At 42.5% G+C, this 27,743-nt stretch overlaps 3 protein-coding genes and 1 long non-coding RNA gene across 5 annotated transcripts in view; 1 reads left to right on the top strand and 3 right to left on the bottom strand.

Moving 5' to 3' along the window:
• The window catches only part of ppp2r5b (protein phosphatase 2, regulatory subunit B', beta), a 41,853-nt gene extending 36,522 nt beyond the window's left edge, over nt 1-5,331 (bottom strand). The window contains exon 1 of the mRNA XM_084344251.1: nt 3,802-5,331. Coding sequence (XP_084200377.1) covers nt 3,802-3,994 — 193 coding nt within the window. The 5' untranslated portion in view covers nt 3,995-5,331. The remainder of the gene's footprint in view (nt 1-3,801) is intronic.
• Nucleotides 5,332-12,547: 7,216 nt separating this feature from the next.
• batf2 (basic leucine zipper ATF-like transcription factor 2) lies at nt 12,548-18,696 on the bottom strand. Its single transcript, XM_084343993.1, has 3 exons — nt 18,281-18,696; nt 16,826-16,945; nt 12,548-14,397 (listed from the first exon to the last, which is right to left on the bottom strand). Exons 1-3 carry the CDS (start codon nt 18,368-18,370, stop codon nt 13,339-13,341), a joined length of 1,269 nt encoding a protein of 422 aa, XP_084200119.1. The 5' UTR covers nt 18,371-18,696; the 3' UTR covers nt 12,548-13,338.
• A 1,448-nt stretch (nt 18,697-20,144) lies between these two features.
• Nucleotides 20,145-23,102, top strand: arl2 (ADP-ribosylation factor-like 2). Its single transcript, XM_084344733.1, has 5 exons — nt 20,145-20,341; nt 20,615-20,725; nt 21,591-21,753; nt 21,933-22,013; nt 22,110-23,102. Exons 1-5 carry the CDS (start codon nt 20,277-20,279, stop codon nt 22,242-22,244), a joined length of 555 nt encoding a protein of 184 aa, XP_084200859.1. The 5' UTR covers nt 20,145-20,276; the 3' UTR covers nt 22,245-23,102.
• On the bottom strand, nt 23,027-27,454 carry LOC311251993. 2 transcript variants are annotated; one of them, XR_014621475.1, is made up of 14 exons: nt 27,367-27,454; nt 27,096-27,130; nt 26,765-26,823; nt 26,533-26,583; nt 26,296-26,348; nt 25,899-25,948; nt 25,618-25,662; nt 25,373-25,422; nt 24,948-25,005; nt 24,721-24,766; nt 24,438-24,484; nt 24,181-24,233; nt 23,408-23,446; nt 23,027-23,184 (listed from the first exon to the last, which is right to left on the bottom strand). It is a non-coding gene; the product is annotated as an uncharacterized lncRNA (long non-coding RNA). The 2 variants fall into 2 exon arrangements; XR_014621476.1 differs by having other exon boundaries at nt 26,769-26,823.
• Nucleotides 27,455-27,743: the final 289 nt, after the last annotated feature.

Raw genomic sequence — 27,743 nt, 5'->3', positions numbered from 1 at the left:
TTAACAGGAGGAGGAGTTCAAATTAACAATGGGAATGTGATTCCCTGGAGGGCAAAACACCCACAAGTCTGTCTACACTTGGCCTACATACTGCCCGTTACAGACTTCCCCACGCCAGGCTTTTCTCCTGCACCGGTGCTGCAGGATCTTACTATCAGTTCCTCCTGGGGATCCAGAACCAGTGCCGCAGCGGTGCAGCAGCAATGTGCTAACTGGGACTTCTGTCTATGAAGGCTGCATACATGCTGTCGCCTACAGCACATTTGCACGCAGAGATCTGAACTGAATTTGCTGTAAAGATGCAATGAAAACTCTCCATCATCATGCTGGACACACCCCTCGCTCACGTGCCTGAGAGGAAGTGGAAGCCAGGTAAATGAGGTGTAAAGACACATGAGAGCGCACAGCCACGCACACCTCCTACCATGTCTTTAAGCAGAAAGGTCTTCTCCTTGTAGAGGGTTAATGGGAAGAGATTGCAGGCTACATGAAAGAGGGAGTAACCTTATAAAGAGAGGTCAGAGGCATATATGAGGATTTACAGCGTGCCCTTGTGCTGCGCACGCGGGTTAGAAAGAAAAAGAAAGAGGATACGCAAGGCGAGGACGAGGCGCGGGTAAATAGATAGAGATGGAACAGGTCTTGAGAAAGCAAATATAAAAAAAGGTGAACGAACGTGAAGGCACAGGTCTTGTTTACCGTGCGAAGCAAAAGAAAAGGTACAAAAATATTGACTTGGACATCTCTGATGTTTGCTGGCTGTCTAACATGAAAATATCTTTTAGGGCTTCAAGCAACTGTGTGGTGAATTCTGAAACATAGCTTAACAGGAGCACATGTATACAAGAGCCATAATGGCAGCGAACTCATTCAAGAACATCAAGCTTGAGTATGCCAACATTAGTCACTGAAAGCTACTGGTCATACAGGACAGCAGCAAAACACTGAATCTCACTGAACTGAATTCAGTTTGGGTGCACGATATTTCTAATGAATTAAACTCTTCATTTGTAGGAGCAAGAACGTGTTGTGTCTTAAAGTTTAACTGTCCAAAACCCAAAGATATTAAATTTACAGATATTAAATCCTCATATTTGAGAAGCTGGAACCAAAAATGTTTGGCTTTTTTACTTAAAAGTCCAGTGTGTAGGATTTAGAGGGATTTAAGAGGATCTGCTGGCAAAAAGGAATATAAAAGTGTTGTATTTTTAGAATGTGCTTTTTATGTCTACGAGGGGAGCGGGACGTCTTCCACAAAGTCTGCTATGGTTGTATGAGTGCTGTCATGATTTTCAATACACGATTATCATGGCCAAAAGCATTCACAATAATGATGCTATCAAAACATCTACCCGCACTACATGTATAGCATTAAGCTCTCGTCCATCAGCTACTCCAACATGATTTTAGCCACACACACTGTGGTAGTAGCTTCTGCGTCTTTTCCTGCTTTGATCTGTTTTAAGCAGAGTTAAGTTGCAGCCAACGCCACCTGATATGACAAAGTGAGAACAGAGAGAAATGCAATTTATTGTTACAAGCCACATTTCCAGCCATTTTTGTTGCAACCAAAACAGGCGTAGTATTTTAAACCGAACCCTGTTGTTTTCCTAACCCTAACCAAGTGGTTTTTATGCTAGCGTTGTGAATAGAGAGAAATGGGAAATTGAATCTAAAGAAAAGTAAAGTAGCAACATTAAGAAACATTTGGCTTTAGCTTATCTGTGGTTTTGCAAAAACAAACTTAGATAATGTTTATTCTGGCGATCGGGTCACAATCATCTTGGGCGGCGCTAATTCCAGGACGCAGCAACCGTGCCACTGCAAAATAGTGCCAGGAGGGACTTGTTTTGAATGTGGGAAGGCAAGGTGCGGTGTTAAAATGGCTAAATCCCTGCAAAAACCAAAGGATAAGAGCTGCTAGCTTCTTCAGGTTCATACCATTAGCCGCAAGCAGTAGTGAGTAATTTAAGCCTGTAGTTCGCTTGCTTGAAAGCCGCTGTCGTTTTCCCGTAGCAATGATGATTTTGAAAAAGTAACTCTAAATTTGGTGAATCAGACGAGGTGAGGGGTATTTTGTTGGTTGCAATATGCAACCTTACCACTAGATGCCACTAAAACCTCCACACTGGACCTCAAAGAAATTGCTTTTTCGACTTAATAAAGTTGATAACATAAATTATGAAACAATTAGTTTTCTTTCAGTTGACTCACTGATTAATTAATGAATCATTTCAGTTCTTGTTTATCATTTAGCTTTTCCTTTCCTGGCTATGTATCACACTAAACCTCAGCCAGACCTGTCTGCACACCGAGCCGGTTGGTCAAAGGGGAAACATAGACAGCAGTATAAAATAAAAGCCTAACTCTGTGTTTGCATTCTGCGAGGATACAGAGCAGGCTCACATAGATCAAAGTGGCCACGGTGTATTAACAGCAGCTCTGGGGTTAGAGCTATGGCAACAACAGATCTGCAAATACCGCAGCTCTGACTGCCTTTATGATACCAGCCTGAATGTCAAGATCTTTACACGGCCACAATTTGTACAAGTATGTCTTGTATTTTATGTGCTTTTGCTTGAGGTTTCTCTAACGAGGCAATTAAGAAGCAGTTTATTTTTCTCAACACTGTTCTGTCTGACTCATAATGGAGAGACGCTTCTCCCATTTCGCCATCAACCAATCGAGGAGGCAGGCAGATGTTCGATGGGACTGTGTTTTGATGAGTGTGTAAGTGGTCAACATCCAGCTCAGCGACTCTGTGAATTTGAACGTTTCAACAAACAAAGCATCTTTCCTAACTTTCATAATCAAATAGATTACGTCCTGTGTGAAATCTGAACTCTGAGACGCGTTGGATTGAACATTAAGTTGCAGAGTTGATGATTTTTGCTGAAATTGAGGATAATTGGAAGGACAATTTGTAATTTCTTACTTATCGCTTTTTCCCTCCTACAGTGTCATCTTCAAATTAAACTCCCTTTGATCATCTGCTTCACCAAGAATCAAATCTTAGGGATGCACTATGTATTTTGGGGGGAAGAAATTCATTGACCGATTTATTTTTATGCCTAAAAAATTGTTTTCATGACTGCATGAAGTGAATAAACAAACTGACCTTAAAGGACAACACGATTTTGTTTGTATGTGGCGGACCCTGCCACCTTTCCAGCTTCAAGCAGTGTTCTGAGGACCTTATTTTCCTCTGAGAGCAGCTTGTTTATTCAGTTATGGGAGACGTTTGTATTATTACCTCATTAATTTGTAAATATTAAAATTCTGAGTTTGAGTTTATTCTCCAAAACTACATTGTGCCCCTTTAATATTACCTAAATATTAAAACAGACCTGACAGAAGTGACAGAAAATGTATATGGAACTCATTTTTCTAACAGAAATACCACAAATGTTCTGGTTTCAGCTCTCTAACGTGACGATTTGCTGTTTTAAATCACTGTGAACTGAATTTCTTGGGGTTTCCCCGCTAATTAATTGACAAAAATGATGAGTTGCAGCCCCAAATCAGAAACACTGCAACATTTCTTTTGCCAAAAGCAGACTTGCTCTTATCAGACAATAAATCAAAGCCATCACCTCTGTGAGTTAGAAAAGTACAAGGGCAGGGAGCACATCAATAGATCATCAATAGATCTCCACAGTCCTGATCAATAAGTGCCCTGTGAGTCATGAGATGGCATCACTTTCATCTGGAGGTGTTTCATCATATATAGAGTGAAAACTTTATTGAACTTTCAGTCCTGTCACTGGACTATATGTGTGCCACGGTGGAGCAGTGTCTCACCTTTGAGCAGGGGCAGCGGGGTGAGCTCCACCTGGGAGCTCTGGTAGCGGAACTGGGACGAGCTGTGGGACCTCCTCTGCCGGGCTCTGCGCATCGACCTCCTCGGGAAGCCGTCCACCTTCTCCGCGGACGGCACCGAGAAGCTGGTGGTCGGCGAGGACGGGCTGGACGGGGGCAGCTTGGTCGTCTCCATGATGGCTGTATGGATGGCGGGTGGTGCTTGCGTGCGTGCGTGCGTGCGTTTGCGCGTGTGAGTGCGTAAAGCGGTGCTTGAGAGAGGATGCACGGGTGAATGGAGGAGCGGAGGGATGGATGGATGGATGGATGGATGGATGGAGGAGTGGGTGGCTTTTCTGAATCACAGATGGATTATCAATTGATCAGAATGAATAGGCTCCCCGGGGGGGTGTGGAGGAGGAGGAGGAGGAGGAAGAGGAGGAGGGGAGGGGGAGATAAAGAGGGGAAGAGAAGGTGCAAAGGCGGAGGAGAGGTGAGGAGAGAGAATCTCTGGATGTCCAGTCCCGTGCTGTGCGCCTCGCGGTCTCTATCAGAGCCGGACGGGAAATGGCAGCAGCAGCAGCATCATCCCTGACTCTTCCGTGTTTCACGCGCAGATGAAAAATCGCTTGTGTATCATCCCCGTGGAGGAGTAGCCTGCACAGCTACCAGATGATGCTCAGACAGGCGCGTCTCCTCACACACACACACGCACGCACGCACGGGCACACACACACCTCTCTGCTGCTATTGGCGTCACACACACACACAGACACACGCGCACACTAAGTCATGGGCCTAGATTTGTGTATGTATTTCTGGTCAGCTCCTTATGTGGACAAATCAGTGCAATCAATGCACCCGATTGAAGCTCCTCCTGTTTATCCAGATCCAAAAACAAAACACACGGACCCCAGGTCAGTTTACAGCGTATTCTCCTCGATGGTTGCTCCTTATCAATAAAATCAGTGATCGGTCCTGGCGGCGGATGATGATATCATAAAATCATCAATCTGGGCCCACCTCGGCTGCCGCATCACTCTTGTCCTTCTCGCTGGTTTTTAACGGATCCTCTTTCGACCGCTCAAACGGCCGCACCTGCTTTTTTAAAGGATGTTTCTTCAATGGTGGATGATGTTGCTCTCTGTTCGCTGTTTGAACCCCCACCTTCCACACAACGTCCTCCTCCCGCCGTCCTCAAACCGTTATCAGGGCGGGGAAACAAACGGTCCCTCACCGCGCCGACATGTGCAGGTCCTCCGCCAGCGGCCGATGCAACACCGAGCCCCGCTGCTCCGCTCCGTCTCTACCTCCGCGGCGAGAGCAGCAGCGGCAGGAGAAAGATGGAGAAACAAAAAAGAAAGGAGCCGCTCTTTCCTGGCAGCAGCCTGGAGTTTAAAAAGACTGAAGAAGGCCCGTGTTATACAATAGCACCCCGTCTGTGTCTGTCAGACTGACGCGTTTTGCTCCTGTCCCCCTTCTCGGATCCCGTTATCCGGTCGTCCTACAGCGCCTCAGCGAGCTGCGTCAAGATGGACGCTGTGAGTCAGGAGCGTTCAGGAAGTGAGGCATCCGGCCTTTCAAAATAAAATGAGACAAGGCGCGAACATTGAGTCATAAACACTCAGGTTGGTTATTCTAGAAGCAGTTTTGTTATATTTGTAGAACATCTCACATATATTACTAAAGCTATTTGCGAGATGGTTTCACAAGAATGAAGGAGAAGTGTAGCCAGAAATTTCCTGTGCTAACATGATGGCTTGACAGCGGTGAGTAGCTACTAACAATAGCCATGTTTGTTGTTTGCGCTCATTATGATAATGTTTGGTGTTTTCTTATATGTGAGTGAGACATGAGGTAGTTGGATATGGTTAGCGATGACAACAATGCACAGAACTCAAAGTATAAAGCCCCTGAGCCTGTTATTCAGCAGCTTGCTAACCCAGTAGCACTAAGCACACAGCCCCTGAGCCAAGGAACCAGGCTACTGTTCAGATGCTAGCCAAGTGGCAAAAACCACACAGCCCCTGAGCCAAGCTAACCCAGTTAGCACAAAGCACACAGCCCCTGAGCCCAGTAAAAGAGCCACTGGGGCATGCAGAATCGTTCAGCGGCTAACATTAGCAGGAAGAACACAGCCCTTGAGCCAAAGAACCAGATTGCTGTTCAGATGCTAACCAGGTAACAAAAACCACACAGCCCCTGAGCCAAGCTAACCCAGTTAGCACAAAGCACACAGCCATGAGCCCAAGAAAAGAGCAGTTGCATCACGCAGACTTGTTCAGCTAACATTAGCAGGCAGAACACAGCCCCTGAGCCAAAGAACAGAGCTGCTGTGGCAGCAACAGCCTTGTTAAGCGGTTAACCCAGATAGCATAAAGCACACACCCATAGCAGTAAGAGGGACTGGCCTGCCTGTTAGCCTTTTTGGACAGAGGTATGTTTGTTGAAGATATTTTGCTTGTGTTTACATGTTTGAGAGTTGTTTTGTTTATGTATTTATTCTTCTGAAAAAGCTAAGAGAGCTTGTTGCACAATGTAGCAAATTAGCCACTTACATATCTCTCTGCTAGCCAGCGAGAGCTGAGGGGCAGATGGTGTAGTCAGGCAGAGCACATTCTTGTGTTTCAGAGAAGGGGCTCTGGAAAGAGGCCTGAAGGGAGGGCATGAGATTTTTCAATTGAATACTTAGGCAATTTAGCGTGCTCTTGTTGGTTTCTACAATCGTACCAACCCCAGCAATGACCTGAGGCAAAAATTAGCCACCAGGTCTCTGTGCTCTGCACTACATAGCCTCTTTCTAGGATAGGATATTATACCACATTGGGTTTGTGTGGTAATTTGAGTAAACACAGACTCATTTAGGAGCACAAAGGTCTTAAAGATACATTTTGATACAGGGCTCTTTCAAGACAGGGCCTCAAGGGCATAAAATGTGAAATCCTGTTATCATGGCAGCTGGAGTTTTGCTTTATTAACTCCCATATTACCAAAGAAAGTTACAATTAATAGGAATAACCAATTGCTGCACAGTGGGGGTCACAGGGAAAGTTGCGTGCATTGCTCAGTTGGTAATAGAGCATTAAATGGGCCTGATTAATGGAAAATAAATAAAATAGACAAGGATGTGACACATTTCTTTATAAACCTGACTCAGTTAATACGTATTCATGTTAGCTGTGAAAATACAACTCAATGTAGGCAATGTAAATGTAGGCAAACAACAGTATAAGCAATCTCAAGGGATTTTTCACTCATTCCTCCAGCCTCTTTGGTACAACTTGAAAGTATCGGCACATACTGTAGTTTGGTAAACTTGGGCCTGCAGTGTGAGGCCTACTAACAGGATTGACACATCTTTTGAAGTGAGGCGCTGGCCTGCAGGTAGACATCAAAGCGAGGAGGTGTGAAGTCTCAACCTTGAAATGCAACATGTCTCAAAAGGATCGCTAGAATTCAAACTGAGCAGATTGCATTGGAGTTATGACTGTTCAGCCATCTTTTATTACACTATTTCTTGGTATCCTGATGCTATCTCACTATATGCATGTGTAAAACTATTTCAGTAAACCGAAAACAGCACCTCTATTGTTTTCCACACAACCTCGGGGCAGATTCTTTATCTAACTGCAGTTAATCATTCAACAGCAAAACAGCTGAAACTGTTGGCCTATATTTTAAGGAACAGGTGAAGACAGAGGAAGAGTTGTTACAGGAGATCTTTGCTTATGTTACTAAGCAAAAGAACGTTAGACTGAACCCGAAACAAATGCTCCCCTTCTCAGTATTGACTGACAAGGGGTCATGGTCATCTGCTATGAGCCGGTGGACATCAGTGGACAGTTTGTTCGGTTTTGCATTGATTTACACTAATTTCACTCAATTTTGAAATTGCAGAATTATATTTGCAGCCTTTTCTCGAAATAGAAAATCATGGTTAAAATTTAAATAAATAAATTAAATTTTTAAAAAAAATTCATTTTTGTGGCAAATAGCAAAGAATGCATCAACCCTGGGGCATCACAAAAGATCAGGACAGCTATAATTATTGCCACAGTCCTGCCGACATTTACAGTAGACAACAAGTGTGAGTATTTAACTTGATAACATGATGAAATATCAAATACATCTCCAAAAAACGAGAAGCCACAGAGTAAAAAAGGTTTGGTCAGTACCTCACTGGCAGGGCAGGCACATTAAAGGTGCACTATGCAACTTTTTTTACAGAGACCGAGCTGATCCATGCAACAGCAGTTTGAAAGAACAAACATTAAGGTGCACTTAAAAGCGGCAATACGTAAAATCTTTGTTGGAAATGTTCAAAAATTACCTTAAGGTATCGACAGAATCCAGGTCCAAAGCCCCTGTGCTACCTATGTAAACACCAATACTCTCCTGCTACTCCAAGCTCCCTATCTGACCTGCTGGCTGCACAGCTAACTGAGCTATCTAGCTAACGCCAGCTACAGTTAGCAGCAGTTAACACTTATTTTGGTGATATGCTGCCCCCCATTTGTTTTATGGATGAATTTGACAGGGTGCCAATTCTTACATATTGCACCTTTAAAGCCATGTTTACATTTGTACATTTTGAGTTATAGAGAGCCAAAGTCACGCACCTTCCAGTCTTGTCGATGAACTCTCACCAAAACCATAATTTAAACATTGCAGCGCTGCTCCTATATATAAGCTTGATCCCAAAACTTACGAACTACCCTTTTACATAACTGCAGTTGTCAATACGGCCATATTTATTGTAATTTTCACCTTTTGTAAGTACTTTTTCTGTGCAGAGGCAGCGGCCGTGTTGGTGTTGGTGATGTGCGTTGAGTGGGACGATGCAGTTCACTGAGCGGTTCAACACAAAACTAGATGATATTTTATGGTTGGAGGGTGAGAACAAAAAAACAGCACATCTAGAAGTCTGACATTTGATGAATAAAGGCCTACATAACCAAAAAAGTTACACAGTGCACCTTTTATAAAGGTTTTATTTTGAAAGCTGTGCCCGGATGCTGTCTGGTGTCACTCTGCCCGTCTTGCCGCTGGCTCCTCAGCCTAAAGGTGGTGCAAGGAGAGAGAGGAATGAGGCTCCTCACTGCGGATGACGCTATAGGATGGATTTATTTATTTATTTGTCTTTATTTATGTGGCATGGCTTTGCCTCGTACACCCGGTTCATTCTGAACAGATGCGTCATTAGTGGCCCACTGCATCACCTCTGGCAAACCTCTGGCTGCGGCTTCACCCGGGCTGCTATCAAATATTCCCATCATCCTCCAGCAGCGCGCCGCTTTGACGCTCGTCAGTGTTTCTGTCTGACTCCCCAACTCCCCTCCCTTCCCTTTCCCCCCATTTTCCTCGCTTCCTATTTGAGGTAAGCGTGTGTGTGTGTGTGTGTGTGTGTGTGTGTGTGTGTTGTTTGTGCTTGTGCGCCGGGATGTAGTTGGCTTTGAGGATCAAGTCCCCTCCATTGTTCTCCTCCTCTCTAAGCCACTTGTCCTCTCTCTAGCTTCCTCACGCACGTGCCGGCGCGCGCGCGCACTCAAAAGCGCAGTCATCCACGCGCCTTCATCCGCCTCTCAAAGTCACACCTCGGCTGCCGGTGAGTGTGTTCTGCTGGTGTGTGTTTGCGCTCATAGCCTTCAAGCCTCCTTACTGCTCCTCTCACCGCAAACACACTCCAGCTTCATAATCTTATATTCAGTCGGAGGGTGTGCGTAATCGCACGCGCCTGCGCCCCATGCCCCCTCCTCCTCCTCCTCCTCCGTGTTGTGTCGCAGATGAGCTCAGCCGGTTGCCTTCTGGGAAAAACACTGGGGGGACCAGCAGGCCAGTGGGTAGTTGATGGGAGCGTTACTGGGTCTGGTTTGATAACACCACAGGACGCTAACAGGCTACTACTCTGTTTAGACTCTATTAATGTCTTGTACTTGACAACAACTCACTCACAAATCTTATAAAGTCTATATTCAGTCTGGTAACGTTTGTCTAAAGCCTAGTTAGGCTGCAATAATCTATTAAGAAGACTAAAATGTCAACAGTGGTGCTAGCAGCTCTGTGAGGCAGTTCCACGCCCCCAGGAAGTGGGTCCAGTGGCCGAACTGTGTAACTACAGTGTCACGTGATGCCTTGTGGCCGAAAAATACTTTTTCCCATAACCTGATGAAAGAAGCATCTGTAAAACGGTGGATACATTTTTTGGAGCGTCACAACCCTCGAGAAAAGACTCGTTTCACTGTCATAATTTGAGCCATTCGGTTCCAAGAACATTTGGAAAGCCTAGAGGAGCCGCACGATTAAATGATTTTATCTTCATTCAGAACCCGGAAGAACCCTGGCCGGAAGTCAAGTGTTTCTGGCTTCATGCTTTCATAGGAATGAACGGGGCTCCACTTCGAGGGCTGTGTCCAGTAGTTATTAGGCTACCTCTAGGCTTAAATAAATGTGTCCAATGCTAATGTTAGCTGTTGTCCAAGGGAAGCTTTACTTTAAATATAGCCTGATGTCCCTCTGGATTTTAACTATCCATTGTTTTTTCAGTTGCCGATCAATCAGGAAGTGATGAAAAGGTAACAATTTGTCAGATTCCCTTTGTTTACAGGGCGTACAACCTGGAACACAACATTTGAATTTCCCACCCTGAAAGTGATGTCAGGGAGCGTCAAGTTGTGTTGAAGACGACTTCAAACCAACGTCTGAGACCATAAACTCATTAGTAAACTGTTTACTGAGGTAATAAATAAAGTGAGAAGTTGGGTCGTTTTCTCATAGGCTTACACACAATTGGACTTAGTAGTGAAGTCGCCCCCTGCTGTCCCTGAGAAGCAATGCAGATTTAAAGGTGCACTATGTAGTTTGGGGGAAGACATTCTAATCAGAAGAGAAAGATTTTCACTGAATGATTTTTTTTGTATGCCTTAACAAACTGAATCACAAACTTTCTTTGTTTTCATGACTGAATAAATTGACTAAACAAACTCAACTTAAAGGACAACACAATTTCATACTGTTCAGCGGACCCTGCCACCTTTGTAGCTTCAAACAGTGTTCTGGGGACCTTATTTTCCTCTGAGAACAGCTTGTTTATTCAGTTATGGTTTGTAGTTTGTATTATTACCTCCTAAATTATCCTAAATCCTAAATACCTAAATTAAACATTTCTGAGTTTGAAATTCTTCTCCAGAACGACATAGTGCCCCTTTAAGGCACTTCTGCATTGGCTTCACTTTTCAGACTTGGAGGCTCAGTCCATATTGTATATAGTCAGTAGGATCACCAAAGCATTACAACTCTTCCTGAGGGGGGGCATCAATGTGTGTGGCACATAACGATAGCATGGCTAAACCATTTCTTATAAACAACAGTGTGCAATGTATTAAAACAAGATAATGTACCTCTTGTTGAATAATGTCAACATCTATTCAAACCTAGTCACCATAAAAACTGCAGGGGTGTGTTTTATTGCTAATTCAACTTTTCATTTGTAAGAAGAGCAATGTTTGTAGCTGTATTATAATTGTACTGATTTATTATATTAAAACATATTAAAGATATAGCAGAATTGTACATCGAACAAAAGTGAAAGAACGTTTTAATGAAATGTTTTATTTGTAAATAACTTTTCTACAGGAACCAATATTACAACATAAATATATTAATCTAATGCCTGATAAATACTAAATAGTCATAACACACTCACACAAAGCCTTACACTAAATCACAAACCGCTACATGGAATAAACCCTCATATAGTTCCTATGTATCTACAGATATAGTCGATATAAGGCAGAGTAATCAACATAAATCATCATTTGAAAATCCAAAATCGTCTTTTTGATACAGTCATGGTGCAGAAGCCCAACTACATCTCTTCACATTTTAAAAACAAATCACAATACACTTCCATTTCCCCACAGTGATAGCTCCAATACAAAAAGTCTTAGCCGCTCCACCTTACTGTGAGTCAAAGGGAGTCACAGGAAAAATGTGTTATTTCTCTCGACTGACTCACATGAAATGAGCACAGTAAGGGAGTTATTAATTATACAACCATTTTTATCAGAGGTTTGGTTCCACGGGGGTGTTATTGGACCACTTAACGACTCTGTTACCGTCATTGTCCTTAATGAAGCTGTCCCTGACAACCTCATCACCGCATCCTGCTGTTTAGTGCAAGCCTGCTGTCAGTGTACTGCATGTAAAACATTAAAGCTTAGTTTGTAAAACATCGTAACATTATCCAAAAGCATGTGATCTCATACATACAGTACATTTGGCTAGTTCTGATTATATAGTAAACAAAACTAATGTCTTGTCGGCAAATGAATCGTCCATGTAATCATGGCTGGTTTTTATCCACTAGGGGGCCACAGGGCAAAAATGAGCTATGCACCTATACCATCCCTTTGCTTTGGTTATTTTGTAAGGCATAAATAATGTTTGGGAATATACACTTTGATACAGGCAGACAAAGTAAATAAATAATTCAGACAACTATTTGAAATTAATGAAATCACCACAAACCAACAGGCACTTGTTCAATCTGAGGACTTTGGGGCTTTGAGAATTTACCCTTACTTTTCTGGTCATGCTTCAACTCTTGCAACCACAGCCTGGTAAAAGAGTTTAAATCAACAATCTATCATATAAGAGCATAATTACAGGAAGTAGAATTAATGCAATCCTATTTTTTACGGTGAGTAAGAAAAAATAATAATCCACTTTATCATAAGAAATGTAGAATAATAAATTGTAGCTTTAAAAAAGAAAATGGATTCAAATATTGCAATGTATAAATAAATGATCAGTAGCAGCAAAACATGTGAGGAGAGTGCATGTGTTGGATCATCTGTTTTAAAGTCAGCAAAAAGAAAAAAAGAAAAAAAACTTTCCTGGAGTTAAATCATAATGAACAAAGACATGCAGCCAGGACAGAGCTGTGTGGGCAACTTTGGCCCCTGGAGTGTTCACACTGTGGCTCCGATGAGGCACAGATGGAAATTTCTGGTAATGACATTTCCATGAATTGGCGAGGAAGTGAGCGCTCCACCCTCTTTTTAATTTTACATTCAAATGCTGAGTCAAGTTATCGCGTGTTTCTGGATTGTGAAAGGCCCAACTGTGAAAATAAAAACGAAGAAACTGGACGCCGCTGGATTTTATTGCATAGTTGGTTCGCATTTGCTGGAAATGTCTCTCATTTATTGTAGGTTTATTTATTGTGTTTTGAGTCGTAGATTTGAGCAGCTGCAGGAAAGGAGTGGAAAAAAATGGACTCCAGTCTCTGAAACCTCAGTGAGGCGTTTCTAAATGCACTACGGTATCTCTTTAAGGAGCAGAAAGATGAAGTTGACCCGGAGTTCTTGCAGAAGATCTCAATGGTCAAAGGTCTCTGTTTTGTGATTTGGTTCCACTTGATCCAATCTAGTTGATTATACCACTCAAAATACAGAAAAATATAAATTAAATGTCCATAAGGACATTCCTTGGCACAAGGAATCTGGTCTTCCTTTGCTATGCGGCATGTAGTGTTACTGGTTATTGTAGTATCCAATCATTGCCCTCAAGTAGCTCAGAAAGGGAGAGATCTCTCAAGGGATCCCCCAATGGTGGCAGAGAGGGCAGGGGTTGAGGGAGAGGTCCACCAAAGCTGCTGGAGGTAGTCTGAGACACGGTGAGGGGACTCGGGACGGTTAGCAGGGACAGCAGAGAAGCGGGATTGGGTGCAACGTGTCGACTATTAATTGACTTTGAGGCAAGAGACAGCTCCGGGTTTGACACTGAGAATGACTGAAGAGCAGGATCTTGGAGCGTTGATGGTAAAAGAGAAAGCGGCAGACTTGAATTGATTGGATTTCCTGTGAAGTGACCCGAATGAAGTTGGGCCACATTCATGGGACAACCTTGCGCTTCAAGACCTGCGTTCTCTGGCGCTAAATTGGAGTAAGGTGACGCTTCTTTACACGAAGCCCTTCGAAAAGAGGATGCACCAGGATGATATGTAGAGAAACAAGCCTTTTCTGACATTGAAGAGCGATCGTAGATGGCGCCCCGTCTCGAGTGAGGCCGAGCAGCTGTGCTGAGAGAGGTGGAGGGTACGGGGTTTGAAAAGAGGCCGGTGCAGACGGGCGTAACATTTGTCGGCCTTGATCTGATTAGAGAAGGAGGATCATCGCTAAACAGAGAGTGAGGAGCCGAGACTGCAGAGAAAGAGACAGAATAAGGTGCAGTTACAGAGCTGGAGCGAGTGAAGAGCTCAGAAGACGAGGCGGTAGATGAGGCTAATGTTGTAGGAGTTGAGGATGACAGATGAGGGCTTTCGAGAGATTTAAGGGCTTGAAGTCCCAGGGTGGAGGTCAAGGAGGTAGAGAGTGAAGGGGAAGCAGCTTGAGTGGAGGCCTGAGGAGGGACTCGAGGAGGGCTGGAGCTGGTCTGACAGTTTGTCGGGGGTGAAACCGAGAGGCAGACTTTTGAGTCTCTGAGAGAGCAGAAGGGCTCGTGGCGCTTCAGTGCCGTCGTGTAGAGCTGGAGGTCTTTCTTCAGCGAGGCAATCTCCTTGTGGAGGGCTGAATTGGATTGCTCCAGACTCTGGAGCTCCTGAGGAGAAGACAGTAAAGAGAGATGAACATAAGCGAAGAAAAGAGGGACAACTAGTTAATGTCAAGTTGAGTCAGGTGTATCTTTATTATCCCTAAGAGTGGCCCTCATCGGCCATAAAAACTGATTAAAGACATACATCAAAAGACAAATAATAAACGCAGTCACACCGCACCCACATAATCTCACCCCAGGCCTGACTTGTGCTGTAATAAAACACCACCGCCGAGCGATACTAATGATACTTCTTTAAGGCCCCTCTCGAGCACTGTAATAGAAAGCACAACAGCCATAGAGCGGATGATGTGTGGCCAAAGTCAGAACCTCGAAGGAGAGCGGAAATATCGCTCTTAAGTGGCAGCAGTGCAAGTTCAGCATGAAAGGAGAGGGTAGAGGGTGGAGAGAGCCAGCGGGGTGATTCCCTGCTGATCAGTGCAGAGCAGGTACGCTTAATTTGACCAATAAGGAATTTAAATCTGGCAAGAAACCCTCAAAACACGAGCCTGCTCATATTTAGAGTTTCTAGAAATGTTTTCTCCTGGATTATCAATCAAGTAAACTCTAACTTTTATGGCCTAATTAAGTTTCAGCAACAGCCTGACAGCATTACAGACTTGAATGGTGCTCAGAAAAATGGTGTTTCCCCTCAGTGAGATTACATATAAGGTCAAACTAGCGGTGCTATGCAGCTGTGTGTCACGTTCGCTGACCCTAGACCTCACCATGACCTGCTGACACCGGCTCTGCGAACGTTAAGGACACACAGAGAGAACAGAGCAGAAAGAGAAGGTGAGTAACAGAAAGTGAAAGTCTGGACTCGTTGCACACACACAACCCAACCCACAAACCCAATGAACACACAATTACACAACTGGTTTATAACAGGTAAGATAAGGTGTCTGAGGACAAACTGTGAGTAGAATGAAAGGGAAACGCCTTCAACTGCCAAGTTAGGTACAACACAGTAAACTACAAGACTTAATGAGAGTAATATAATACATTAAGTGTGTGTGTGTATCGAGTTGTGTTCATGACCTGACGGTAATCAATCATGTGTGACCCTAACCCTTTGTTATGTTTTAAGATTATTGACACAACTGAGGAACAAATTATTTATCTAGCTGCACAGAAACTTGTTACAAAAGACATTTTAACACAACATCCGTAAACGATGATCAATGAACTTCTTATCAAACAGTTTCTGGGTACATTTTTGCACTTCCCAATTCTGAGAAGTGCCTTTATGTCTTGAGTAATCTGTTGGTCCCAGTTGTTACCAAGAATTAGATGACAGGATTGATACAGCTCTCACGTATGTGTGTGTGGTAAGTATGAAACTAAAACCGGGAGAAGATTGGTTTAGCTTTAACAGCAAGCCTAGCTAAAGAGGTTACAACCATCCAATGCTAACTAATTAACATGTTACATCTTATTTATTTAATACCTACAAAAGAAGAAAGTGTAAAAAGACGAGTTGTTGTTAAAAGGGGTTATGTTAGGGACTATTTCTTGGCCAGGAGCAGTGACTTCAAGAACCGCACGTTTTTGCACTGATGTAACAAGTCAGAGGTGCTGGTAGGTGGATTTTTGTTTTATCTCTGGACAGAGGCTAGCTGTTTCCCCTTATCTCCAGTCTTTATGCTAAGCTAAGCTAGCCGGTAGCTTCATATTGACTGTACGGACACGATAGTACAATCTTCTCATGAGCTCATTTCTCAAAATGTCTAATCGTTCTTTCAATATCAGCAACATCGCCGCATGTTTGTGTTCTTTATTAGTCACAACTGTCACCAATGCTGCACTGTAACTGTCCTTTTACGTGATAATTGCAAAGTAAGTCTCATTAAGAGTTTGGATTTGTGAAAATGAGGAAGTCCTAGGTGCATCGTCCCTCGCTTTTTTGCTGTTACATCAGATTTTTAAAGAAATACATCCAAGAATAGTTTTCAGTTGGGCACATTATGAAGGTTCTGAGTCGGGCCACCTTTCACTTCATCAAATCCAATCAGACATTCAACTCAGCAGTTCAGGAAGACCGTAATGTGTGTGTGCGTCACTGAGAAAGCACCACCTTTGGAATTCGTCCCTCAGGGAAAAAAATTACAGCGAGGCACAGACAGACAGAGGTGGGAGAGTGTGTGTGTGTGTGTGTGTGTGTGTGTGTGTGTGTGTGTAGGGCAGAGAGGAGGAAGGGAGGGCCAATGGGGAGGGCTCACAAGAGAGCTGAAGCCCTTCTCCTAAAGCAGAGTATTTACAAGAAACGGCTCGAGCACGCTGACAGATTACACAAGACACACACCACTAGCCACACAGCCTGAGCGTGTGTGTTTAATACAGGAGACAGAAAGTGAAGGGATCACAGGTCGACGGTTTAAAGGAAGAAGGGAAGCGTAGGAGAGAAGGAAGATAAGGAGCGAGCGTCTCGAACCTCGTGCAGTTCGTCCGCTCTCTCCGTTTGTTTTCTGCGGCTCTTCCTCGCAGCGTTTCTGTTCTTCTCCTGTCTTTTCGTCCCTCTTTTTCCCGTCAGTTGCTCCTCTCCTTCTCTCTCCTGTACATATGAATGCAACAGACACACTCTTTTTTAGGTTAACTGCAGCACACGCCGAGTCCGAGGATGACACTTATGACTTTTTGATGTTGCATAATGTTTAGAGACATACCATAGGTCACAAGGTCATGAGACTAATCATATGAAATTAGTTCTCTCTATTAAAGCAGGAAGTTGTGTTGCAGCGCGTGATGTTAAAGCCTTGTGGGACAAAGTCAACAAATATACTTTGCATGTGAAGGTAGACTCTCATTTTCCTGACTGATTTCCTGCAATGAAGTTTTAAATGCAGCAGATGTCTTCCATCACTGTGCTTCACTCTTATGTCTCCGTCAAACTGAGCCAGAATGGGACATGAAACACTAGATGTCAAAGTGAATTCACTGGCAGCACTGGAAGATTTTAGAGATATTGTTTTTTAAATGTACACAAACAGTCGGTTATTGCAGACGGCAGAAACAATCATTCTTAGACACTGTGACTGGTGCCAGCTATTCCAACAGCACCATGTATTTTGAGGCAGAAAGAAACACTTCTGAAAATACAATGCACTTATTTGTCTTTTCAGTCGTTTGAAACCACTTTTCCATGAAGCGGTTACTCTGTTTTTCGCAAGGAGAGTGACATCCAAGAAATGTCCCCAGCTGGAACCGAACTTGGGGTTCTGCCATCACAGCATATGTTTTGCGTCTCCTGACAAATTCTTGGGCTTTCCCTCTGTACTGCCAATCAAAGATTTATTAAAGGGACTTGGACTGTATCGAAGTTGCTAAATAATGGGTTTTGAGTGATTTGAGAGTGATTTAATTAGAATACAAATCGGTTAAGATGAGCTTGAAACGCATGAATCAGAGTGGAACACATTTTGTAAATAAAAAATATTAAAGGGGCACAATGTAGTTTTGGAGAAGAAATTCAATGTCAATCATTTTAATATTCACAATTCAGAGGAAAAATAAGGTCCCAGAACACTGTTTGAAGCTAGAAAGGTGGCAGGGTCCGCCACGTGTAAACAAAGTAAAACAGTATGAAATTGTGTTTGTTTATTCAGGTTATGTAGATATAGAAATATCAGTCAACGAAAACCATTCTCTTCTGATTCTTCCCCAAAACTACATAGTGCACCTTTAAAATAGTACTTTGGGTATTTGTTCTCATGGATTCCCATTAAATTACTCTAACATTACATGGGACATGTGAAACCAGCATACAAATTAGGTCTTACGTACTGTTTTCCTCCTGGTGTCTCAGTAACAATACACTTTTATTCATTAAGGCTGTTAATATGGTGTGATTATTGTCTTTTTTTCTATTGACTGATTGATTAAAACTTACCGATCCAGCGGTGTTGCTGTGGGTCTCCTCAGCTGACAGCGAGCTGGGGCTGTTGGACTCGTACCCTGTCTCCATGTATAACGGGGACATCTCCTCCACCCTGAAGCACACTTGGCTGGCTGACTGATTTTCCGCCGGCAGGACGAACCTTCACCCAGCCCGGATCATCCGTGCAGCGTCCCTGCAGCTGCGACCGGTTTCATTCAAACTGTGAAGCTGGCGCACGACCAGCGCGCCTCTGCGCAGCCTGGACTAAACTGACCGACTCAGGATTAAAAAAATTAAAAAACAAAAAACAAAAACGATAATGCTATGTGTCCCTGATGCAAACTAATGTCTGATGGTTGCTTGGTGACTTGTTGAGTCTGTAAATGTGTCGCTCGGAGTGAAGCCCTCAGCCGAGGTGACTGAATCCTTTTGAGCGCAGGAGGTTTGGCATCCGATGATGCAACATGATGCTGCAGCTGCTTTCAGTTTCTCTTTCTTTTAAACTGACCCATTGCTTGGTAAGGGTGGCGGGGGCTGCGCTGCGTTCACGTGTAGTGAGTTAGTTTCACTTTTCAGCACCGTGTCTGAAAGAAAGCGTTGAGGCTGCACTGTTTAAAAGCTGGAAACTATTGACAAGACCGACTGACAGCCTGGTTTTCACTAAGCGCTATTATCATTAAGCGGTGTTGTCCTAGTGTGAGTGTGTGGTTGAACACACAATAACCCCCCAGCTATTCATTTCGAAAGCACGTGAACGCACCTAGAAGAAATGGGAAAGGACGGGTCGGGAACAGGAACCGGTCGGGGCTCAATGACCAATTTAAGAAGGAGGTTGCGCCTCCTTCACGTGCGGGGAATTTCTGAGGCGCCTGTGCCAGGAAATGATGGATCAAGCCCCCAGACAGCAGCCAACAGCTTTTACTGGTTCTCAGCAGGAAATGATGCAACCACAGGTAGAGAAAGTGCCTTTGTTTGACCATGTGTGTGACTTAGTATCTTCTCCAAAAGCAATAAATGACTATATCCAAACCTGTGTTGACTGAGCTGATGTTGATGACCAGTATAAATGATTTAGCATGAGAAGAGATTGTTACTTCACAGTTGTGATCATGGTGAAAAACGTTGTATGTTAGTGCTTATCATAAATCCCAAAGCTCAGGGGACCTTGTGTTTAATATGAGGCAAATATCCCATAATGACATAAGGCTGAATTCTCAAAATACCCAGCAAACATACAGATATATTATTAAAAAGTTTTTGTTTTTTTTTAAATGTTGCCAGCTGTCAAAAAGAACACCTTTGTTTCTCTAAAAAGCACCTCTATGAACTTATTTACGTCCATTTATAAAGTTTTTTTTCCTTGTTAAATTATATATGTAAGGCTAATATCTGAGATTTATTTCCACAGTTTTAAAGCTACTCTCTGGCACTGTGAATACTGTAAAAGAAAATAAAAATATTAATACTTAGGAAACCCTGTGAAAAAGAAAAGTTTTTGTGTGAATGAAAACTGGCAAATTGGGAATTGCAGGATGTTTTTGGGCTGTTTAAAATATCTGTATGGAGCTTACAGGATGGTATGAACTGTATTATCATTCTCCAACGATATTAACAGTATTATTATTCTACAATTAAATGTAAATATCACAATCGATACTTCATATATTTGGATACAAGCTGTGACAGAACATCCCCAGATTGCGCAACCCAAACATGTAATTCCCACTACAGACACACAGGGGCGCCAAACCCACACAACCGCGCCTCTACATCACGGCCACACCTTTAAAATACTCACCGACCAATCAACCAGCTTCGAATGTCTCCAACAACCAATCAACGCTCGCTCTACCCAACTGTCCAATTGGTGGCTGCGTGGGGCGGGACTAGCATGCCAGCCTCTTCCTGGTTCGCAATGCTCATGGATGCTAAACATCTTTCATACGATAAGTCAGTGAAAGTAGATTGTTTATTGTAACTGCAGTTACGTTTCAGAGACACCGCCGCGATGGGTTTGCTGACGATTTTAAAGAAGATGAAGCAGAAGGAGCGGGAGATGAGACTGCTGATGTTGTATCCTGTGCGTAACAGTTTGCTAGCTTAGCTTGAAACAAAGTAGCATACATGTACCAACGTCATTAACTTTTATCTGTCAGTGACATAAGAGTAGCAATTTATATACGTGTATGGTTAGATATTATGGGATAACGGTCGTTTGTCTGTGACGTTTGTTTGGCCCCTTTTTTGTGCTGCATCATGCTAACTTGCTAGCTATTAAGACTGGTTAGTTACCATGGCTAATTCATAATCAGGTGCGAGAGTTTCTCTTTAACCTGGCTCGTGCAGAGGTCTGGATAACGCGGGGAAGACCACCATCCTCAAGAAGTTTAATGGAGAAGACATCAGCACCATCTCCCCAACACTGGGCTTCAACATCAAGACACTGGAGCACAAAGGGTAATGCGCATGCACACACAGTATATGTCCAGGCGTTGTGCTAAAATACAGTGAATTCCCCCACACAACACATATTCAGTGGTGGAAGAAGTATTCAGATCCTTTAGTTAAGTGAAAATACTCCACTACAAGTTGAAGTCCTGCCATCAAAACCTTACTTAAAGGGGCACGATGTGGTTTTGGACTTGAAAGGTGGCAGGGTCCGCCACATATAAACAAAGTAAAACGGTAAGAAACTGTGTTGTCCTTTTGAAGTCAGTTTGTTTATCCAGTCATGAAAACAAAGAGTTTGTTTATTTAGTTTGTTTAGGCATAAAAAACTACGTAGTGCACCTATAAGTAAGAATTGTCAGCAAAATATACAGTACCTGACTCTTAATGCAGTAAAATGTTCCCTGTGATTGTCTGTCTACTATATCCGATGATTTTTGATTATTATTATTGCTCCCTTAATGTGTATGTTGTACTTTATTGCTGTTGTTGTGGTAGTTTTAACACATTATAAACTTTTGGGTAGTTTATGCTACAGCAATGCATCATATTCTATAGGACTATCTTACGTTTGTAGCATCGCTGTGTGAACCGTGTGCATCTAAAAAGTCAATTTGTCACGAGATTAGAAAGAAAACAGTCTGGTTTTCAGAATATCACAATATACACACACTATACACATGGTCAAGCTTGGGCAACCACTTTAGGCAGGATGCTTTTAGCTTAGTAGCTACAGTGACGATTTAGGCTTTAAAAAGGGTGTAAATGACATCTTTTCAAATCAAGTCAGGATGTATTTGTTTTATAAAAGACCCTCATTTACTTACTCAATCGCGATGTTAAGCATTAAATCCTCTTTCTGTGTGTTTTATAGGTTTAAGCTGAATATTTGGGATGTAGGGGGTCAGAAGTCCCTGCGCTCCTACTGGAGGAACTACTTTGAGAGCACAGACGGGCTGGTGTGGGTGGTGGACAGCGCAGACAGACTCCGACTGGAAGACTGCAGGCAGGAGCTCAGTGCACTGCTGCTGGAGGAGGTATACACACACAAAACAAACACTGGAGTAATGGGGGAGCACATGTTGGCTTCAGTGACAGTTTTGTCAGATTGCTTTGATGATTTCCAGCCCAATAATTGCCTAAAATCCACCTGAGTTGACAAAGAAACCCCAGAAATATTATAAAGTTAAATAATACATCAATTTCCTCCATGCAGAGGTTAGCTGGTGCAACACTGTTGGTGTTTGCCAACAAACAGGATCTACCAGGAGCTCTGTCCAAAGAGGCAATACGAGAGGTGAGAGGCAGTATTGCTGATTTAACTTCATGTCAGATTACAGTTGGATGTATCAGCGGTACATCCTAATGTGTGTTCCTGTGTGTTTTCCTGCAGGCGCTGGCCCTGGATGAGATCAAAACTCATCACTGGTGTATCATTGGTTGCAGTGCAGTAACTGGAGAGAATTTGTTAGGTGGAGTGGACTGGCTGTTAGACGACATCGCTGCAAGGATCTTCACCACTGACTGAGGGTGTCAGTTTTTCTTTTTTAACAGCAACTTCTCATTTGCTGAGCTCTGACATGATTCCAGGCTCATTTTTGGACTAAAGGACATCTGAACGATCAAATAGAGCTCAACAATTGTCTTGTTTCTACCGCTGCAGTGACATGCAGATATCAGTACTGTCTGTATCTATGATTGCAGCAGTCACTCCTGGCTTTTATGTATTGACTTAATGTTCAGTTGCACAAACTTAAAATTACATGTTTACGTTATGACCGTTAAAACTCTTGTATTTTGTGGTACATTAGATTGTCAGCTGATTATGTGCCTCACATGTTCTTGAATAAATTTAAACGCCTACTGAATTAAATAATTCACTTCCAAAAGTACATCTACCAACATGTTGTATACCGTTTGTATCTCATTTTTGATAGCCAAGCTTGTACCTTTAGCTTGTGTATTTATTGCCAAGTCAACCCCAGAGATTCTCAATTTACTTCAATCTGAGGGCAACTAATCTGTGTCCCTTCATGACTGTCAACATGGCAGTGTGTGTGACTGTCAAATTAGTCAGCACATCTTGATATATACCCTTTCAAGCAATACTCATTCCACAAATCAATTTTGGGCTCTAGAGTGGTCAAATCACCTGGGGTAATTTGTATGCAATGGCTTAAATGATTAGAAATAGTCATCTAAAATAAAAACTTGTATAACAATCCAGTTTCCTTGTGTGTCAGGGGCACTGAAGCTAGTTTTTCCAGGACATGCCCAATGTGATGTATGTAGTATGAGACCACTCATGAGTTGTAGTGAACAGTATTTTATTTCAAATTTACACCATTTAAAAGTTTCATTACAAATAAAGTGGTAACATTTTAAACACGTCTTGATCATCACTTGGTCAGCAGCAACATGTGTTCCAGCATCAGATGGAGCTTTAATGGCAGCAAGTTACTGGAAGTCTGCAAAAAAAAAACAACATCTTAGAAACGGGTGGCAAAATCCTCAACATTGTGTATTACAAATGTGAAATAGTTTTGATCAGAGGGGTACCAATCAGTCATGAATCTTCAGACTGGGGCGGTAATAAGAAACTCATCACTTCTAGTGAAGTTAGACAGACATTCAAGTTCCATATTTTGAGACCTGATGTCTCCAATGTAAATCCGAAGGTCAAATACTCACCAGCATGTCAGCTGTCTGCAAGACCAAGATAACTTCATGCTGCCAGACCAAAAGAGGGAAAGAGACAAGTTAATCATAGTTTGATGGTCCAAGTTTTAATTTATACAACTGCAGAAGTTGACATCAGTGAATCCAAATGCTGCGTTTTTAAATATGACAACATTTAGTCCTAAATTCGTTTTGAAAAATTCCTTTAAGGTCTTAGCTTTTTGGCTGTTGCGGTGCTAGTAAAGCAGTTTTATGGGCTCAAATCTGCAGCGTGGTTGTTCTGGAAATTATAGGATCACTTTTGTGGTCATGTCAGTCATAATATCTTTGACCAGGAATTTGCCTTGAACATCAAGATTAACAAGTCAATTTCAGGCAGAATTTTCTACAATATTCACTTGTGGCATCATGTTTGAATCTTGAAATTGTTTTTTCCTGCAGCAATAGCCATCACTTAAGGTTCTCTGCCTCGATAAACCACAGAGACAATCCAGGAACAGGTTTGGATCACAGATTACAATACAAGGTTTAAATGTAGGCTTTAGCTTCTGGTATGGATCAGGGGGTCAAGGTTTTAAGTCATGCCCTCGCAGCTCCATCTCCATCAGAATTCCAGCAGGTCACCTTACACCTGAGTGTGGTTTCAGGGTTCTCAGTGCCATACTGGGTCAACAGGAGGGGAGGCATGCTGAAGGGGGGGGAGGAACCCCCTCGACTAGTGGTGCATGGCATCATTTCCAAAACACCAGAAGCATTACATTTTTATTACACATTTGCTCATTTACCTGTAGTAAAGCCAGCTTTCTGTTCCCGACACTTCAGTCAGACAGCAACAAACCTGCAACAAGGGACGAGGGTTACTCAATTCCAGTACAACTGGTGCAAATTAATTCATTTTTTAATTCTTGTGTGATCAGAGGGGTACCAATCAGTCATGAATTCTCAGACTGGGGCGGTAATAAGAAACTCATCACTTCTGCGTTGAGAATGTAGACAATAACTTCAAAGACAATAGTCCAGCATTCAGAAACCGAATACTCACCAACATGTGCAGATGCAGGCGAGATCAAGAGCATGTGATGCCAGGACCTTTAAAGAGAAAATTGATTAATGGGACGCACGCACGCACGCACACACTTAACTTCCAGCCTCAGACCAATAGCTAAGTTGAACATAAAACTTCCCAGTTCACTTACTGCAAGATCATTTGTGAAATTGAATGTTTAAATATGCACATGATGATTTTAAAGCAGTTGAGGTACATTACAGCCAGTAGACTAAAGAACGCACACACTATACCAGAAACCTTACTCTCTAATATTTACCTGCAGCAGCACTGGGCATCTGCACCATTGTTCGAAAGAGTCAAACCTGCAACAAGAACGATGGGTTACTCACGGAGTTTCATTTGTGTAAAGGACAACATTTTTAATTTCGTGTGATCAGAGGGGTACCAATCAGTCATGAATTCTCAGACTGGGGCGGTAATAAGAAACTCATCATTATGCTTAAGATTTGCCAGCAAATGTGACCATGGTGACCAGATACCCACCTCACTGATGAGCATGGAGAATCCCATTGAATTTCTTTCTCAGTTCAGCATTGATGACCTTTTAAAAGAAAAGTCCAGATCAGCATTTATTCTCAAATCGTGAGCCTACTAAAAATGAGCCAAAACATCAGAATTTCTGTGAAGCACAAGTCTGAGTCAAGTTCGTTTCCATTCAGACTGTTGGTAGCCCCAACGGGTCTTCACCTTATTGCCAAGGAAACGCCAGTGGGTCCACCTTTTCAGGTTCTGACATTTACACAAGGCGTAAGACATGCGCGAGTGTCATCACAAAGGAAACGATGCAACAGTGACAATTATAGTTTACAAAACTCCTTAAGAGTGCTTGAAGCGCCACCACTTTGGGCCACGTCATGTAATTTGCTGTATATCAGATCACTAAGTAAATGCCTAAAGAGCACACTCACCTGGGCGAACATGTGGAACTGTGGCATGCATCTTCTGAAGAGCCAGGCACCTGCAACAGACGTGATACCATGAGGTCTGAGCACAACATTGCAAGTTTTATTTTAATTGTTGAACTTTGCTGATGTCAGATATTCCATTTCTCAACAGCAGTTCAGACGAACGAGATTCCAAGTATATCTCATCATTTTCAGCAGGTCTGGGATTAAGCAACTGGTTCTGTAGCAGGGACTCAATTATATCTTACCTTTAAAGAGAATGCGTCAATCATGCTGCTGAAGCAGTTGAGCATCTGTGGACAGAAGACATTTTACTACATGTTTAAAAAGATACTAAATGTTCATGTATAAAAACCAAAACTTGAGTTAAACAGAAGTTTCAGGGTTTTTTTTTTAAAAAAAAGGCAGTTTCTCAGTTGTTCGTGTCGTTTCACATCGGTTCAAAGTGAGCTAAGTATAATCATCATTGGAACTGCTTTGGCCAGGACATTTACTCTTTGGGTGCACTTTAAAGAGGATAAAGACTCACCATGTGACTTCAATGGTCATCTTCCTCTTCAGGTATCCTCTGAAAAGGCCCTGCAAGAGAAATTTGCAGGTCAGCAGAGTTCAACAATAACCTGTAGTAGTGTGCTAAGATTCAATGTTTGATCAGGGCTTTGGTGACAAACTGCCATGTGACAATAGTCGTCCAGGTGTTTGATGGGCATTACCCCATTTCATCCTTTCAAACATTCATATTTGGTTACAAGCAACCTCATTAGTACTTAACTGATGCAGAAAAACTGCCATTTGTTAGCAATCGCTTAAGCAAATTCTCTCCTGAAGTCTACCAGCCATTTTATTAGAATTTGGATGTTTTCAATGCGCCACAGGAAAGGCATTTCTGATTAACTTGTCAAACACAAACTCTGATTTATACTCACATGTTGAGATGTTCATGTGGCATCCTTCCTCAGACATCTTGATAGAGACCCACCTGACAGAAAGATCTCCAGGTCAGTCACAAGCTTAGGAACTGAACATTTTGTACTAGTTCAACTGAGGGTGGTCAGATTAAAGGATGACATCACTTTATTCAGGCATATGCTTGTCATTAAATATAATCATCACATTTAACCCCCACTGCAGATACATTTAGATTAAATCCATCTTTTACTCACCTTGGTGCAGTCTGCTTTGATGAGTTGCTTGAGTGGAAACTGCAGACAAACCTACAAAAGGAAATCAGTGATTAGCCACAGAGGGAGAGGATAAAAGGGGTTTAATATTTTTGGAGGGTTTATCAGATTATAATCTAGCATCACAATAATCAGGCATATGCTTGTCTTTTATGTTAACTCATCAGTTATGACCCTGCTTGAAATTAGATCTATAAACAAAAGTCTTGCTCACCTACTTAAGACCTTCATCCCCATCATTCATGGTCTTCATCCTTGATCGGTCTGTAACATCTGGGGGGAAAGTTTATATTAAATAGATGTACTTCTACACCAGTACTGCAACTTTAAAAAAAACACATGTCTGATTTTTAACTACTACAATTACAGTTTTGCTACATTAGCTTAAGCCCATGTGCTACTCAGAATCTGGTAAAGAACATTCTTCAAAGGCTGATTCGGTAAGAGAGAGTTCAGTGATTCATCACTGCAGCACTGAGCGCCCAACAGCTAAAGAGCTGATTAAAGCTGGTCAACTGCAGCAAAAATAATTTTATAAAAATTACCGTATGCAGAGTGTTTCTCCACATTCTTCTCAATCCTGAAGGACAGAAGAGGGGGGAACAAAATGAGCATGTTATAGATTTATAAGGGCCAACTTCATATGTGCACACTTCCAAGAGCTTCATGCTACTCAGCAGTTTGAGAGATGAAGTTTTCCTCAAAAGAATTCAGTGAGAGAGTTCAAATGAAACATCACAGTAGCTTGCTGCTCCACGTCATGCTACTCCAGCTAGGTTTTACTTCTAAAAGTGCCAAATGGTATACAGAAGTTACCTTTGCAGCGAGCAGCTTCTGGATCCTTCGCCATCTAGGAACACAGTAAAGGAGAAGACGTTTCATTAGCATGCTGTGGCTAGCAAGTGGCTAATCGCCAAACACGTGACCGCTCCGGTCCACGCTCCGGTCCACGCGACATGAGTCGACATAGTGTGTATTTTATATTTTTTAAGTGTCTCACATCAGAATAATAAATTCCAATCACAGTCATTCAGGACAGGTCTGTGAAGTTCTCATCATTGAGAGACACTGCTTGCAGCCACACTAGACGGGCAGCGGCCATTTCTTTAAAGACTGTCGTCTGCGAGCCAATCTTATATTTACCAATAAATAATAGACGCAGCATGAACTAAACATGTTATAGATTATCCTGA

This window comes from Pagrus pagrus (assembly GCF_965226575.1).
Source record: "Pagrus pagrus genome assembly, chromosome: 22".
Classification (NCBI taxonomy): Eukaryota; Metazoa; Chordata; class Actinopteri; order Spariformes; family Sparidae; genus Pagrus; species Pagrus pagrus.
Note: the sequence above shows the minus strand (reverse complement) of the source record. Positions and strands in the feature narration are given on the sequence as shown.

Coding starts and splice junctions, on each gene's coding strand:
- batf2 (XM_084343993.1), bottom strand. CDS start 18,370: ATGTCCCCGTTATACATGGAGACAGGGTACGAGTCCAACAGCCCCAGC. Junction 16,946..18,280: donor ACAGCAACACCGCTGGATCG/GTAAGTTTTAAT, acceptor TCATATGTACAG/GAGAGAGAAGGAGAGGAGCA. Junction 14,398..16,825: donor GAGCGGACGAACTGCACGAG/GTTCGAGACGCT, acceptor TCTTCTCCTCAG/GAGCTCCAGAGTCTGGAGCA.
- arl2 (XM_084344733.1), top strand. CDS start 20,277: ATGGGTTTGCTGACGATTTTAAAGAAGATGAAGCAGAAGGAGCGGGAG. Junction 21,754..21,932: donor GTGCACTGCTGCTGGAGGAG/GTATACACACAC, acceptor TCCTCCATGCAG/AGGTTAGCTGGTGCAACACT. Junction 22,014..22,109: donor CCAAAGAGGCAATACGAGAG/GTGAGAGGCAGT, acceptor GTTTTCCTGCAG/GCGCTGGCCCTGGATGAGAT.